Source organism: Macaca nemestrina, chromosome 9 (genome assembly GCF_043159975.1).
Source record: "Macaca nemestrina isolate mMacNem1 chromosome 9, mMacNem.hap1, whole genome shotgun sequence".
In the NCBI taxonomy this organism is placed as follows: Eukaryota; Metazoa; Chordata; class Mammalia; order Primates; family Cercopithecidae; genus Macaca; species Macaca nemestrina.
This window is the reverse complement of record NC_092133.1, coordinates 40,938,444-40,955,508: the sequence shown is the minus strand read 5'-3', so window position 1 is coordinate 40,955,508 and position 17,065 is coordinate 40,938,444. Positions and strand designations below refer to the sequence as shown.

The window sequence follows — 17,065 nt, the reverse complement described above, 5'->3', positions numbered from 1 at the left end:
TAGCCATTGATATGGATGAAACTTAAATGCATATTATTAAGTGAAAGGAGCCAATCTGAAAAGGCTACATATTGTATGATTGCAACTATGTGACATTCTGGAAAAGAGAAAGCTATGGAGACAATAAAAAAATTAATGGTAGCCAGGGGTGAGGGAGTGGTGGAGGGGTAAATAAGTGAAGCTCAGAGGATGTTTAGGGCAGTGAAACTATTGCTCTAGAAGTATATAATTGTGTATACATGCATCAAAACCCATAGAATGTAAAACACTATGAGTGAATCCAGTGTACACTGTGGACTTTGGAATTTGTGGGGTATGTAGTAAATCTCTGTAGTTTCTGTTCAGTTTTGCTGTTAACCTAAAACTACTCTAAAAAATAGTCTGTTTAAATTGCGAAAGAAAGGTGAACACACTTGTAACTATGAGATGAAGAAATAAAGCATTACTAGCACTGTAGAAGCCTTCCTCATTCCTCTCCTTTGTCACTATCTCTTTTCCTCTCAGTACTGACTTTTAATGGCACAGAGTAGTTTTGCCTGTTTCTGAGTTCTATTTAAATGAAATCAGAGTGCTGCTTTTTGTGTGTCTGACTTCTTTTACTCAGCATGACTTGGGGTATTTCATTTGTGGTGTTGTATGTAGCTGTAGTTTATTTATTTTGAATTCAATATGGTATTCCACGATAGAATTTACTACACCTTATTTATTTGTGTGTGAACTGTATCACTTTTGGCTATTTAGAAACCTTTCTTTTGCTTTCTTACTGGTTATTGACTGGATACGTGACCTCTTTCTGAGATATTACCGTATGAGTAAAAGATAATTTATGTTTATTTAATTTTTAGTTGTGAAGATACAAATTCAGAAACTGGCATAAACATTTAGAACTAATGAGGTATTATTGGCAGTTTAAAAATTTTTCATTTTAATTAAAATGTTATACTGTTTTATACATGTAAAGTTGATTTATTGCTTTGTGAAGGCACTTGCAAAATTACGCCTTGACTGATTAATTGCATGTCAGCTTCTGATTACTTATATGCTTTTTTATTGATGGAGTGTTCCTTTGTAAAATTCCTTGTATTGTGTATGCAATTTGATTGCCATTTTAAAAAGGCAGTGTATATGACATTTATTTCTTTTGTCATCCTTTACCACCAACTTCTTCTTTTCTGGTCTTCCCCCATTACAGAGGACCGTATAAAGCAGTTTTATGCTTACAGCTGATTTAATACATTTGAATGATATAAAATCCTAAAATGTAAGTTAGAAAACAACCAAAAGCAAAAGCAGATTGAATAACAAATATATATGGAATAGAATGAGTAATTAGATTCCTTCGTAAATAGAATAGAAAAGTAAATAAGGGACATGCTACTTTGCCAAAAACATGAAAGGTAACAGGAAAAATAAAAACATTTTTTCAGTTCTGTAAACAAAAGAGGAGGATCAACAAAATGTAGAGACCTCAATCCTCATAGATAAGAGTGCTCAGCTTTCTGGTTTTTTTTAAAATATCATCAGTAATCAGTTAATTATAGCAAATGCCACTTACAAAGATCATGGAAAGCAGAAATAGAGTATGGAGAGAAATGGTTGAGGACTACTTTAAAAAGCTATTTATATCAGATGATTTGCAAACCTGATGACAAACAACCACTTAAGGAGTGGCAGATGCTACCACAAGTCCATTAGTCATTATTTGTGAACACTTTTGAGGTACAAAAGCCCCTGAAAAATAGAAAGGTAAACATGTAGCACCCACTTTTTAAAAAGGAAAAGAAGATAACTTAGGTAATTGGAGAATTAGAGAAGTATTTAGTTTACAGTGACCTGTGACAATCTCAGATAATCCAAAGACTGGATTTTGAATTATTCCAGACACTGAGTATAGCTCAAAACCCATATATCCTTCTACAAGTGAGGTAATTAGCAGGTGGCTCTATGAGAGATTTAGGTTATTCTAGGCTAGGCTACTTTGATAAAGAACAAGAAATGAAATATTTTGTCTTGTCTAAAGTAAGGCTTTAATTGTGTCCCAAAAGATAGTCCTGTAAATAAAGCAGTCATTCCTTAGATGGTTCTGTCTAAACTGAGTGTCATTTTTCACTTGGGGGTGTATGTTAAATGATGTTTATTGAGCAAAAATGTATATATAATGTAATGTAAAAATGTTAAAAAAGACATATATATATATATGGGTTTTTTTTTTTTTTTTTTTGGAGACAGGGTCCCACTCTGTCATCCAGGTTGGAGTGCAGTTACTTGACCATGGCTCACTACAGCCTCGACTTCCTGGGCTTAAGCAATCCTCCCACCTCAGCCTCCCAAATAGCTAGGACTACAGGCCCATGCTACCACCCTGGCTGATTTAAAAAAAAATGTTTTGTAGAGACCGGATCTCACTGTATTGCCCAGGCTGGTCTCGAACTCCGGACTCAAGCAATCCTCTTGCTTCAGCCTCCCAAAGTGCTGGGATTACAAGTGTGAGCCACTGTCAGGCCCCAAAATGTATTTCTGTGGTACTGTGCTGATTGCTGAGGGGAAGATGTGGAATGGTTCTTGACCACTAGGATTCTTTTAATCTAGAAAAGCAGATAACTACAAACAAATAACAACAGTGTGTAATAGCGGATGAATTTGGTCCTGTAGACATGTTTGATTTGGTTTTGTGGTTTTTCTAAATGTTTTGAATTTGCATACCCTTAGATGAGACTTAAACTGTATAATGATCCTGCCTACTGTAAATACCCTGCCTGCCATACTCATTCTTGTTACCTGCCTGGACCCTGAAGGCATTTAAGTATTTGTATCAGTTTGGAGTATGGGTAAGATTTTAATCAGCAGAGATGAGGAGAAGGAAGAATTGGTATAAACCAATGCACAGAAGGCGGAAAGCTGAAGTTATATTCAGACATTCAGACAATGACCCAGAAGATGAATATAAAATCATATTTATTCATCTTATGTTAATAAGGATGCTTATTTTTGTTTTAAAATAATGTTTGGTTTACATGTGTTTTGAATGTATATTCTGGGGGAAAATGTAATTTCTTCCAGAAGCAGTTAGTGTCAGTTTCCTCCACTTAAATTTCGATCTTCAGCTGTGTCTGGGCCATAGCTTTGCCTGATACTTCACCTTGCATTATCTAACTCTCTAAGAAGTACTTTGGATTTCCCTCTGAAAATTGTTTTTGGTATAATTAACATAACTCTTACAGTAACTTACCTTTGTAATAGAACATTTAGTATACTATTTATCATCTGCCTACTTTAGAACTATGATATTATTAATCTCTGACTTATAGTCCGTGATGACTGTATTTCTTTTTACAAAGAGCAATTTTTTTTTTTTTTTTTTTTTTTTAAATCATGGTTCACTGCAGCCTTGATCTCCTGGGCTCAAGTGATCTTCCCACTTCAGCCTCCTGAGTAGCTGGGATTACAGGTGCGCACCATCTTACCTGGCCAATTTTTTAAAATTTATTTTTTGTAGAGATAGAGTCTCACCATGTTGCCCCTGTTAGTCTCAAACTCCTGGGCTTAAGTGATCCTCCTGCCTCAGCCTCCCAAAGTGTTGGAATTATAGGCGAGAGCCACTGTACCCAGTAAGATAATCTTTTAGAGAGATTTCTAGAACTTTATGATACTTCAGTTCTTGTAATTGATACAAGCTTTTCATGGCTTTTAACTTTTGATTTCTTAGTTCATTATGGAGCAGATCTTGAGCTTTGTTTTACCCAGAGTATTGATCAAATGGCAATCTGTGATTTGCATGATTTGCATGTGTATAAGGCACAATACATATCCTAAAGCCTAATACTATTTTTTTAAAAAAAAAATCACAGTAATACCATATAATGAAAAATCCTGATGAATAGTAGCCAGGTGAATTAGTGCTTTTTGCTAATTTAATGAGAAGTGTAGCAAGCAAATCCCTCTTTTTTTTTTGGTTGATTTAAAGTACTAAATGTAAAGAAAATAAATAATAAAACAAGAATATAAAAAATAAAACAGGCCGGGCGCGGTGGCTCAAGCCTGTAATCCCAGCACTTTGGGAGGCCGAGACGGGCGGATCACGAGGTCAGGAGATCGAGACCATCCTGGCTAACATGGTGAAACCCCGTCTCTACTAAAAAAATATACAAAAAACTAGCCGGGCGAGGTGGCGGGCGCCTGTAGTCCCAGCTACTCGGGAGGCTGAGGCAGGAGAATGGCGTGAACCCGGGAGGCGGAGCTTGCAGTGAGCTGAGATCCGGCCACTGCACTCCAGCCTGGGCGGCAGAGCAAGACTCCGTCTCAAAAAAAAAAAATAAAAAATAAAAAATAAAAAATAAATAAATAAAACAACTTCTTTTTATTGCCACATTGACATCTAAAATAAATAATGGAAATTATATATATATTTAAAATTTTTAATTTATTAATTGACTTCTCTGCCCATTTTATTATACCTTTTCCTTCATCATAACTAAATACTATTAATAAATTACATTGGTTAGTCTTATTTGCTTTTTCCCTTCTGCATTAGTAGTGACATTGGATAATGAGTTGGATGCTATATGCAGTGTAACTAACATTAGAAATTTTTAGGTCAAGATAATGGATTATTGGAATTTTGTTTATTAGAGCAGGAAGAAGTTAACTAGGGAAGACACCTTTATGGTGATAGCTCTAACTTTTTATCTCTTGCCTACATAGTTGAGGCCCATAAAAGTATAGATATATTCCCCTTGCTCTAAATGAGCAAAAGTAAATGTAACTTTTTTCTTAAATATTGAATAAATGTTTCTATTAAGATAGTTGTATTAATCAAGGTTATTAACGGAAAATTGACAAGAACTGATGGAAAAACCAACTCAAACTTTCCTAAATAATAAAGAAAAAATTATTGGCCAGTGACACTGAGATGTCCAAAGATAGGGCACTACTGCTCAGTAGATGTCACCATGGACCCAGCGTCTCTCCGTCTTTTAACTCTGCTTCATGCAATTTTGGCCTTATCATCAGACTACTTATAGTGGCCCAGCAGTTCCCAGCAGCTCTAGGCTCTGTCAGTCTGGTAGCAATATGACTGCCTGGTCACAGTCCCAAACCTCACATTGTCGTGTCCTGTCATCTAAAGGAACAGAAACTGTCTCCCTCTACTAGCTGCTATATAATTTTTTTGTAAGAGGATGGGACTGGTAATTGACTTAAATTTAGCAAGACCCATCCTTGGAGCTAGATGTAGGTTCAGTCTTACCCAAATGAAATAGCTGTGAATGGGGGCAGAGCGATTTTCCAAAACTTATTTGGAAATTATTCCAAGAGGGGGAATGGAAGATGTACAGTAAATCGTAGATGTTTACTAAAATCTTTAGCTATTACTACTTAGCTTTTATTCAGAACATACATGTTTATGCTCCAGGAGGTCTAGGTGGAATTTGTGCATGTGTATGTTTTAAATAAAAGTTCCTCAGGTGGGTTCTGTTGCACACCTATGGTTGGGAACCACTCATGGTATATTTAATTCTTACACATTGAAAATTTTTTTTTAAAGTTCTCAAATTATGCTAGATACATTTCTGCCTCCAGAGGGCACTATTTCCTTAACAAAGGACGAATTAATTACTTTGTTTATAAACTGAATCTTTACATTTTATTTAAGAGTTAGCTGATATGCTGACTGACTTCTTAGAATGTCAAGAGTTGATAATGCTTCTGGTAAGGTCATAAGGATTGAGACTATTCTGGGTTCAACTGTAGAACTCCCCAAGAAGTTCTAACTAATTTCCTTAGCAATCACTAAATCGCTAGTAATCATTAGTAATCATCTCTTAGGAATATCTTACCAAATAATTCAGTGTATTCCTACGTATAACTACAGGAAAAGTTGCATTGAAAGCCTTTTCTATCTCTTCTTTCTATCCTTGCTCCCATTTCTTTATAAAGAAAATGTGGTGAGTCAGTTCATGCAGCTATAAAGATCAGACACATGTTTTCTAATGATTATATTTGTCTGAATTATAAAATAAGCAGAATTCTTAGTCCTTAGAAAAATCCTTTCAAGTGTTGACTTTAATCATATTCCTGCTCGGGAGTACTGTCTGAAATTTTTCTTTGACACAGTACAGCCAGTGATTCCCTGACATAGATTTATTTGCTTCCTATTATAGCCCGTGGAAAGCATTAATAAACTTTAAAAAATATTGGGTACCCTTCCCCGAAAGTTTTTTAACATCTTGAGAAAAGGTTATTTTAACTTAGATATTTTATGGGAAAAGTGGAACCTGCTCATGGTGTCACCTCAGAAACATAGACTTATCAACAAAGTTCTAGTGACAATACCAAAAAGCAATACATCAATTTTTATGTTTTCCCTTTTATTTTGGCTTAGTTTCTTTTAGAAAGTAGTGTTTTCTGAACCACTTGTTCACTAAACGTGGTCTAGAAAGCATGTAATTATAATTATTTCACGTGATGGTGTGAATGGTTTTGTCATTTTAAATTTTCTTCTTTCAGATAAAAATAGTGTTTTTTCCCTCATGACTTAAAAATTTCTAGATATTTGGTCTCTACCACCCCGTCAACTTTTGGTTAATATTTCAATTGTCCCATATTGCTTTTTAAATCTAGGAAAATGTGAACTAGCATCTTTTTTTTTATTTTAATAAAGTTCTATAAAGTAAAAAAAAAATTAAAGCTGGATTTAAATTTGGCTTTTAATGAAATAGCCAGTTTTATATCAATCTAAAGTTTAACCAAGTACTTTAGCTCTATAAGTTTGGAGGAGGGGAGCTTCTTGAAACTGGCTTTTAAAATCTTGTTATGCATCTCCTTCTCTTCCTGCCTATATTAGAGGCATCCCAAAAAAGCAAAAGAAATAATAAGTAGCGGTCTGAGTGCAGATAGAAAATGCAGCGGAAGATAGAAGCAATCAGATTCTCAATTTTCTTTGCCCGGTGATAGAAGGGAAGCAGGTTGAGTATTTATGAGATGATTGTACATAGTTCTGAGGTTTAGGGTTCTCTTTTCCAGCTGCCTTCTGGAATTACTGCCTGTCTTCAGTTGTGTAGTGACCTATATTCATCTGCTTAGATTCAGTAAAAGTAGTGAGACATGAATGAGGGAACTGATTATGAACACTGGGGCAAAATGCAAAATGCTAAATAAATATTTTTATATTGCTTTGAGAAAATTGACTTACAAATGATGTCATTAAGGTATGTTATGTTGTAGTTCTGTAGGTCATAAGCATTTACCATCTTAGGTACCTGCCCCTAATGTTAAAGAAGTTAAAGAGAAGTAGGTGTTACTGCCATGAATTATACATATTAAATATGACACCCCTTTCCACTGGTTAGTGTTTCACTTTTTTTTTTTTTCTAAAGACAAGGTCTTGCTCTGTCACCCAGGCTGGAGTGCAGTGACGCAATCATAGCTCACTGCAGCTTCAAACTCCTGGGCTCAAGCGATCCTCCCACCTCAGTCTCCTGAGTAGTTAGGACTATAGGCACAAGCCACCATGACCAGCTAAATTTTTTATTTTTTGGTAGAGACAGAGTCTCACTATGTTGCCCAGGCAGTTCTTTAACTCCTGACCTCAAGTGATCCTCCTGCTTCAGCCTCCCAAACTGCTGGAATTATAGGCATGAACCACTGTGCCCAGCCAAGTTTTACATAAAAAAAATCCTGTTAATGTTCAATACCCAATTTTTGCTCTCTTACATAAAAATAACTACACTAAGTTAAGCCAACTTGGGCAATTTGGAAGGCTTGGAATTCTGATATATTAATAGTCTCCATACAGTTCTTTTAGTAAGACATTTATTGAGCATTACTAGGTATAAAACACAAGTAAGTGTAGGAAAACTGATTTGTTTTAGCCCCTTCTGGGTGCCAAGTACTGTTAGGTACTTTGTATTAATTATAGAAGCTTGTGTAATGCTCAAAACAGCCTTGTGAGATGGGGATGATTCTCATTTCATAGGTAAGACATTAAGTTAATTTGCTTGAGATGTAAAGATAAGTGAAATAGTGGGAATCAGATGCCTTCCCATTTCCCCAAACCGCTTTTGTTTTTTTCTGTTAAGTAAATGTAAGTACTAACCCATCTTCTTTATGAGCCATTTCTTCATTATTCATTATTAGCAGGAATGGTGATTTTTTAAATGGCTACAAATTCCTTGACACTTCTCTTATTGAGAAGTGGGGATCTGTATCCCCTTATCTTGATCTGGGCAGACTTGTGACAGCTTTGACCAAGAGAGTACAGTAAAAATCATTTGAGACTTTAGACTTCTGAGGCAAGGACATAAAAGGCAATGTGTTATTGCCTTTATTCCAAGCATGGAACACACATACTTGGAGCCCTGTGCTGCCATGTAAGAAGCCCAATTACTCTTTAGCCACTTGAGTGCTTTGAGGAGACACTGAAGTGCTTGGCTTTGAGGTAGCCAAGCAACATGGAAAGGCTACCCATCCCTGGTACCAGACATAAGAGTGAGGAAGCCTCCAGATGATTCTAATCCCCAGCTGTTGAGTCTTATTGCCGGTCTTCAAGTCTTTTCCAGCTGAGGTCACAGATACTGTAGTACAAAGTCATCTCCACTATTTCCTGACCCATAGAACCTGTGAGTATAACAAAATGTTTGTTATTTTAAGCCACTAACTCAAAAATAGTAACTGGAACAGCCACCACATAAATACTTCTTCTAGATTCCTATTTTTCCATATCACCATGTTGCTTTTCCTCCATGAAACCCTCTTTCTAGCCAACATGATCTCTTCTTATTTGGCATACTTTTACTATACATGTAGTTAGTATTAATTTGTGAATATTTATTCATTCTATGATTATTGTATTTTCATTCTTTTATTTTTATTTATTTATTTTTTTGAGATGGAGTCTCACTCTATTGCCCAGGCTGGAGTGCAGTGGTGCGATCTCAGCTCACTGCAACCTCTGCCTCCCGGGTTCAAGCAATTCTCATGCCTCAGCCTTCTGAGTAGCTGGGATTATAGGTGTGCACCACCAAGCCTGGCTAATTTTTGTATTTTTAGTAGAGACGGGGTTTCACTATGTTGGCCAGGCTGGTCTCGAACTTCTGACATCAGGTGATCCACTCGCCTCAGCCTCCCAAAGAGTTGGGATTACAGGTGTGAGCCACTGCGTGTGGGCGATTATTGTATTTTCTATCCTTATCTGGATTTTCTATCCTCAACTAGATTATAAACTTTTTTCAAGACAGGGGTGATTTCCTTTATTCATTTAACAAGTGCTCATCTACTGCTTACTATGTGCCAAGCACTGTTCTCAGTGCTAGGGATACATCAGTGAATGAAAACAGACACACCCTTCCTGCCTTCTTTTCATATCCATGGGTTCCACCTCTTGGATTCAGCCTATCATGGATCAAAAATATTTGGAAGAAAAGATGCGTGGTGCATCTGTACTGAACATGTACAGACTTCTTTTTCTTGTCATTATACCCTAAACAATACAGTGTGACAACTATTTACATAGCATTTACATTGTATTAGGTGTTATAAGTAATCAAGAGATTATTTAAAGTATACAGGAGGATGTATGTAGATTATATGCAAATACCACACCATTTTATATAAAGGACTTCAGCATCTGCAGATTTTGGTATCCGAGGGAGATCCTGGAGCCGGTCTCTTACCAGAGGATGACTGTATAAGTAACTATTTTGAGTCAGAGCTCATCTTGTTACTACCATATTTAATAGTGCTTCATTAAAATTTCAATTCATTATCATTAACATTAACTTAAATATCTGTTTTATCTAAAGTAATGTTTATTTTAACTTTTTTCTGTATTTGAGGGGAGGCTGTGTTGAACTCAATGCCTCTCCTTAATGTCAGCTTTGTGTTGGACCACTGAATGGGGAGAGAAGAAATAATCTTGGAATTCTTATTCTAATCCTACTGTGAAACCAGGCATGCAGATAGAAAGATGTCTGTCAATAGTTGGTTTTCCCCAGCCCACCATGGCAGTGAGTAGTAAGTGGTTAGTGTGAAAATTGGAGAGGAAGCCAAAGAAGTGTTAAAATGTGGAAATGGTACATTTTGATTATACACCTCAGAATAATGTGTGGTCTGCTCTTGTTGAGTGGAGCGTTCAGTAGATGTCTGTTAGATCCAGTTGATTTATATTGTGGATCAAGTCTTCTGTTTTTTCTGCCTGCTCAAATCTGCTGTTGAACTCCTTTAGCGATTTTTTTTTCTTTTTTCTTTTTTCTTTTTTTTTTTTTTGAGATGGAGTCTAGCTCTATTGCCCAGGCTGGAGTGAAGTGGCGCAATCTCGTCTCACTGCAAGCTCCACCTCCTGGGTTCACGCCATTCTCCTGCCTCAGCCTCCCGAGTAGCTGGTACTACAGGCGCACACCTGGCTAATTTTTTTGTATTTTTAGTAGAGATGGGGTTTCACCGTGTTAGCCAGAATGGTCTCCATCTCCTGACCTCATGATCCACCCGCCTCAGCCTCCCCAAAGTGCTGGGATTACAGGCGTGAGCCACTGTGCCTGGCCTAGTGATTTTTTTTTTCCACTTCACTTATTGTACTTTTTTTTTTTCTTTTTTTGAGATGAAGTCTCACTCTGTCACCCAGGCTGCAGTGCAGTGGCACCATCTTGGCTCACTGTAACCTCCGCCTCCCAGGTTCAAGTGATTCTTCTGCCTCAGCCTCCCGAGTAGCTGGGACTACAGGCACCCACTACCACGTCTGGCTAATTTTTTGTATTTTTAGTAGAGATGGGGTTTCACCATGTTGGCTAGGCTGGTCTCGAAATCTCGACCTCAGGTAATCCGCCTGCCTCGGTCTCCCAAAGTGCTGGGATTACAGGCGTCACTTATTGTACTTTTTAATAATTTATATTTATATTCCCCATTTGTTGATGTATTCTCATAATTTTCTTTTAGTTCTTTAGATATGGTTTCCTTTTGTTCTTAAATTTTTGTCCTATAAGTTCAACATCTGAACTGCCTCACAGTTTCTGTTGGTTGCTTTTTTTCCTGTGTATGGGTCATATTTTGTTTCTTTGCGTTAACTTGTCATTTTTTGTTGATAACTGGACATTTAAAATAATATAAGATGGCAACTTTGGAAGTTCTCTCCTCTCCCAAGGGTTTGTTGTTTCTCCCATTTGTTGTTTGTTTTGTGACCTTTCTGAATTAAGTCTGTAAGTCTGTGTTCTTTGTCATATGAGGCCATTGAAGTCTTTGCTTGGTTAGCTTAGTGGTCAGCTAGTGGTTGGATACAGATTTGCTTAAAAGCCTGGAACCTGTGAGTCCCCTAGTCTTTGCCAAAGGGCTCTGTGTGCATGTTGGGGTACGTCTTAAACACTGAGATAGGAAGTTAATAATTCTGCTTTGGCTTTTACTTCCTGCTTGCACATGATACCAGTGGGCTGGGGGAGGTCTCCAAATGCTGCTGGGACCTCAATCCCAGCCAGTGTCCAGGCTCTTGACACTGTTGTGAGAAGGAATTCAAGGATGAATCAGAAAATAGTGAAAGTATGGAGACTTAATTGCAAAACAAAATACACATTCAAGAAAGGGGAGTGCAGGCACACTTGAGAGAGAGAGAGAGTGAGTCATACGCAAGCGGGAGTGGGGCTGCTACCTTTATGAGTTTCTTTAACCAAGGGATGAAATATTCATGATGATTCCCGGAAAAAGATGGAATTTTTTTTGGAATTGTGGTGCCACCCATTTTTACATCAAATATGAGTGTTCCTAAAACTGTCATGGCACTGGTGGGTATGTGATTATGTTATGAGTGTACATTGAGTCCTGGGTGAAACAGGTTAAATCTAGCACCACGTTGAGTCTAGTCAGTCTTAGCATGGTTTACACCCTGCTTTTCGGGGTCTTATCAGCCCATAGCTTCTGCAGCTATTTCAACAGTTTCCTTTGGCTAATCACATAAAACTGCTGCCTAGAATTTCCTTTTCTCCTGTCACTACCTTGTATTATTTCTGTCTTGCACAGAGCTTCAAGGTCAGCCATAAATGAGAGCTTAGAGCCTTCTTAGGTCTTTCCCAAGTGTGTACACAGCCCTATTTATGTATGTGGCCTTTTAGATTCCCAGGAATCTGGTAGAGATTTTCAAAGTCATCCCAGCTGTTACCTACCATCTCAGGCATCCTCCATGTTAAACTTATTGCCTCTTACTGTTTTTGATAACTGCCCCCTGGGGAAAAGGCTTTTTGTACTAGGCAGTCCTGATTCAGGTCAAATAAAGACATCCCTGTAAACAGGTATGGAGTCTTCCAGGGAACCACCAGATAGGTCAAATAATGATAATTCTCTGAGAATGTGGCTTTGAAGGTTCTGCAGTTCTGTTCTGTCTGCTTTGATGGCTGGCAAGCTCTAGGTTTCCACCAGAGTTTTAGAATGTTGTCTTTTGAGAGTACTGTAGAGCTGAAACAGAGGAAGAATAATGGAAATAGGGCATATTAAAATGCTACAAAGCTAATTTTTCTACCAATATTCAGCTGTTTTTCTTGAATAAATGATGCCTGTATTTCTGCAAGTTTTGAGGTAATTTTCAGAGTTCTGAAAAGGTTGATTTTTATAATTTTTGATAAGTTTTCTGGTTACTTCTATGAATGAGAAAATGTTTGGAGATCCTCCCTCCGCTATTTTTGCTGGCATCACTCCTGTTGTTTATTTCTCCTCAGAGAAATTAACTATCTCCATCTCTTTCTCTTCTGCCTCCACCCGTTCTTAAACTCAAAGCACTGGCAGATATTCCATTTCTTCTGTGATAGTCCAACTGAATTGCTCTCAGTGAATCGGGGTTAGAAAGAGGTGGTCTTCTGTGTTCTTGGCAACTTCTGTTTTTCCACTTCTGTTTCTTCTAAGGGTCCTCTTAGAGTTGTAAGAACAAGTCAGGAATTAATATCTCATAAAGTATTCTATCACATAAAGACAAAAAAAGGTGATAGATTGGAAAGGAACTAAGAAAAGATGTTATATCCAGTCAAATAGAGTACTGCCGGAAAACAACAACAACAACAACAACAACAACAACAACAACAACAACAGTTTTCCTGGACTTTGAATAAATGACTAAAATATTTAACCAAAGGTAAATGTAAAATAATATCTAGAATTGTAAGAACACTTGTTTTATTATCTGTTTCTTATCTTTTGTTGTTATTTTGTCCCTTGTCAGGATGCTCGACATGCAGCAGAAGGAGAAATATATACCAAACTGAATCAAAAAATTGATGAATTTGTTCAGCTTGCTGATTATGACTGGACAATGTCTGAGCCAGATGGAAGAGCTAGTGGTTATTTAATGGACCTTATAAATTTTTTGAGAAGCATCTTTCAAGTGTTTACTCATTTGCCTGTAAGTATAAAAAATTTCAAAAATTGTTTTGTGTTTGCTTACTAAAAAGTATATTTTAGAATTTAGTTTGAGGTTTACTTGCTTAAGCCAACTTCCTGGAGTGCATGTTTCTTTTTCCATTATTATAAATCCATTTGCAAGGAATTATAACTTAGCCAAATTGCTTGAAATTTTGATTTATTTTATTTTTAACCAAAATAACTGTAACTCTGTTTCCACCAAAGCCAAGGCAAAACCCTGAAACTGACAATACAGACTTAAATAGAAATAATCTCTAATAGAAATAATTTTCATAGAGTCAACATAATTAATGACTTTTCCAGTTAGAAAGGACCAAGAAATTACTGGCTATTTTTGAGCCAAGAGAGTAAAAGCAAAACTGAAGCATTGTTCTATCCTGGCACGTAGTCATAGCACATCTACATTTTGGACAGTTGGTTGATGAAACGTTAAAAAAAAAAAGATACAGCAAGGACATTAGGGTATAAAGAAGCTGAAATGTTGGATTCTTCAGATGAGGACTGCAAAGACTAAAGATATGGTGGGATGAACATACTCTTGTTAGGTATATCCAGAAATAATAAAACTGTTAAAACATGAATGCAATAGTTTTATACAAAAAATATAGGAAGAAATTTTATCAACCTTTTAATCTTATGATACGATATAGCTGAACACAAGAATAAAGTGTTTAACCCATTTATGCTGGAGGTTGCAAATTATTTTGTGTGAAAAATCAGACCTTGGAGATGACTTTGAGCAGTGTGATATAAATAACTTCCACCAGCTTAGCGTTCCAATAATGGAATGCTAGGCTTAAATGGGTTAATCTGGAACCTACACAGCTGCCCCCAGCCACCCTCTCTCTGCTTGGAATTGGGGGGAAAAGGTAATTTTCCTCATCCTTTAGTCTTTCCCCATCAGAAACTGCTTCAGAGAACCAATTGGCGAAGTTAAGGGAAGGTGTTGCTAAGAAAAATTAATGGAAGACTATTTTAAAGAGATCGTCATCATGGATCTGGGCCAGAGAATTTTAGAAGCTTACCCAGGGATGATACTGTATTCCCAAATGCTGTCTTTGAACTGAAAAAGGCAATCTGTAAATACAGTTAATTTTTATATCAATGAATTTTTATAGAAGTGTTTTTATATAGTTTATACTAAATAATTGTTAAATTAATTTGAATTCACCTTGTCAGTGTAAATCTCCATGCTTCTAGCCAAAAGCAATCCCCAAGAACAAACACATGCACAAGCTTGCTGACACACACACACACACACACACACACATACAGTTTAATGTTTTAATATCTGTGTCATGTATTACTTTGAGGTGATGGGTAGGAATTTTGTACATAAATGGAATAGGATTAAGAGATATTATATGTTAGATATGTTTGGGGTAAATGTCTCACCTTCCAAGGTCACCTTCTAGGCTGACATCCTAGAGGAAATCCTGCTTTTTCATAAGACATATTCTGGTGACACTGAGAGAAATAGACTCCTGATCTAACTAGATCACTCATCTATCTATTATGACATTTTGTATGACTTTAACTGAGTCTTCATATGCCATTTTGGACTTTTATGTCATCTAACATAGATTTTTCTATAAAGGAAATAAAGTTTTATACAATGTAGACCAATAAATTCAACTATAAATACAAGGCATAACCATATAAAAAGAAAATAATAGTTTACATCTAAGAAAAAAGAAAAGCGGACTGGGTGCATTGGCTTACACCTGTAATCCCAGCACTTTGGGAGGCCAAGATGGGAGGACCGCTTGAGCCTGGGAGTTCGAGACTAGTCTGTGCAACATGGTGAAACCCAATGTCTACAGAAAATACAAAAATTAACTGGGCATGGTGGCGTGTACCTTTAGTCTTGGCTACTTGGGATGCTGTAATCATGCTACTGTGCTCCAGCTTGGGTGACAGAGTGAGACCTGTCTCAAAAAAAAAAAAGAGAAAAATGGTCCTAAAAACAGTATATTGTTATTCAAGAATGAACTAAAAGCATAATCTTCAAGCAAAAATAGTAAATTATTGACTATGATAAATTTTAGGATCAATAGAGTCATTATATTGTGGCTTTGTATATTTTCTGAAATCCTGAAATTGTATTAAAAATTCAACTGGATTGTTTTAAGCAAAGAGAAGAGGCAGAGGCATTAAATCTATTATTTTTCTAGATGAAGTATGGCATTACATTAAGCTACCATTTTTATTTGAATGTTTTAAGTTGAAAATGATTTCTTGGTTTAAGGTTATTCTTGGACCCAAATAGGGTAAAGGGCCAATTCTGGACTTCTTTATCCCTCAAAGAAGCTTCAGACAAAGCTTATCACATTTAACCGCAAATCAGTCTGCTTAAGCAGAACAAGCCATCCTACTTACAGACGTGAGTTAAGTAGTGGTTCTGGTTTGGGCCCCATGCCCTGTCTTTGGTTTTGGTAGTGTTCAGGAACAATGGAGTATGTTAGAGTCAATGGAAGCTGAGAAACTAAGGGCCACTCTATCAAATAGTGCAAATATTGGCCAATAGTGCAAAAATTTGGAGATTTTCTGGGATAGAGGTGACTCTCTCACCCCCTAACCCTGAAAGTTACCTAAGATTGAACACTTTTAGCTTAAAAGCTCCACCCTTAGTTTCACTGAGTATTTAGTTTCTGTCAGTCCCCTGCCGAAAGGACTCCCCTCCCCTACAGTGAAGTCTTGCTCTGTCGCCCAGGCCGGAGTGCAATGGTGCAATCTTGGCTCACTGCAGCCCCCACCTTGAGGTTCAAGTGATTCTCCTGCCTCAGCCTCCCAAGTATCTGGGACTACAGATGCGGGCCACCATGCCTGGCTAATCTGAATGTTTTCTTAGTCAAAGATTATCATGATGTGCAATTGCTGACCACCATTGCCCAGTGAAAAGTTCCATTTGTTCCAGAAAAGTTATGATCTATCCAATGAAATTTTGTTCTCTGCTCACGGGACACGAGAACAGTACAGATTAATAGATAATGATGGTTTTGATGGAGTCTAGGGAAAGTACTCTGTCATTTTCAGAGACTGCGGTAGCAGTGGAAACCTGTAGGATTTGGAAAACCACAATAACCCAAATAATGTTCACTTTAAACACCTCTTATCGCCAAGGTTAGATGAGTAAGAGAATTGATTACTTCCCTTACTGGCTGTGGTGACTCACATCGGTAATCCCAACACTTTGGGAGGCCGAGGCAGGAAGGTCTCTTGAGCCCAGGAGTTGGAGAACAGCCTGGGCAATATAGTGAACCTCGTCTCTACAAAAAATTAAAAGATTAGCCTATTGGGAGGCTAAGGCAGGAGGACTGCTTGAGCCCAGGAGGCGGAGGCTTCAGTGAGCCAAGATCATGCCACTGCACTCCAGCCTGGGCAGCAGAGGGAGACCCTGTCTAAAAAAAAAAAAAAAAAATTCCCCTCACCTTGCCTCCAGATTAAAATACCGATTCATCTGCATTTTTCTGTGCTCTAGCTGAGAAGGCAGACTCTCTTCTGGCTACAGGAATTAACAGCAAGCTAAATAGTATTGATAGAAATAACAAATATTTTCCCGTTACCCAAAATGTTAAGCTGCTCTGCTAAATATATTATCTTCAATTAGAATAATAGAAGGGCAAACTCCCGTGAGGAATGTCTATCTTTTATTATTTCTAGAGGTCTGAGTGCTTGA

General features: G+C 37.2%; 1 protein-coding gene across 9 annotated transcripts in view; it reads left to right on the top strand.

Moving 5' to 3' along the window:
• LOC105480188 (exocyst complex component 6) overlaps window positions 1–17,065 on the top strand; it is a 214,472-nt gene that overhangs the window by 113,632 nt on the left and 83,775 nt on the right. For all 9 annotated transcript variants that reach the window (XM_011738755.2, XM_071069486.1, XM_071069485.1 and 6 more), the window contains one exon: window positions 13,187–13,366. In XM_011738755.2, coding sequence (XP_011737057.2) covers window positions 13,187–13,366 — 180 coding nt within the window. The remainder of the gene's footprint in view (window positions 1–13,186; window positions 13,367–17,065) is intronic.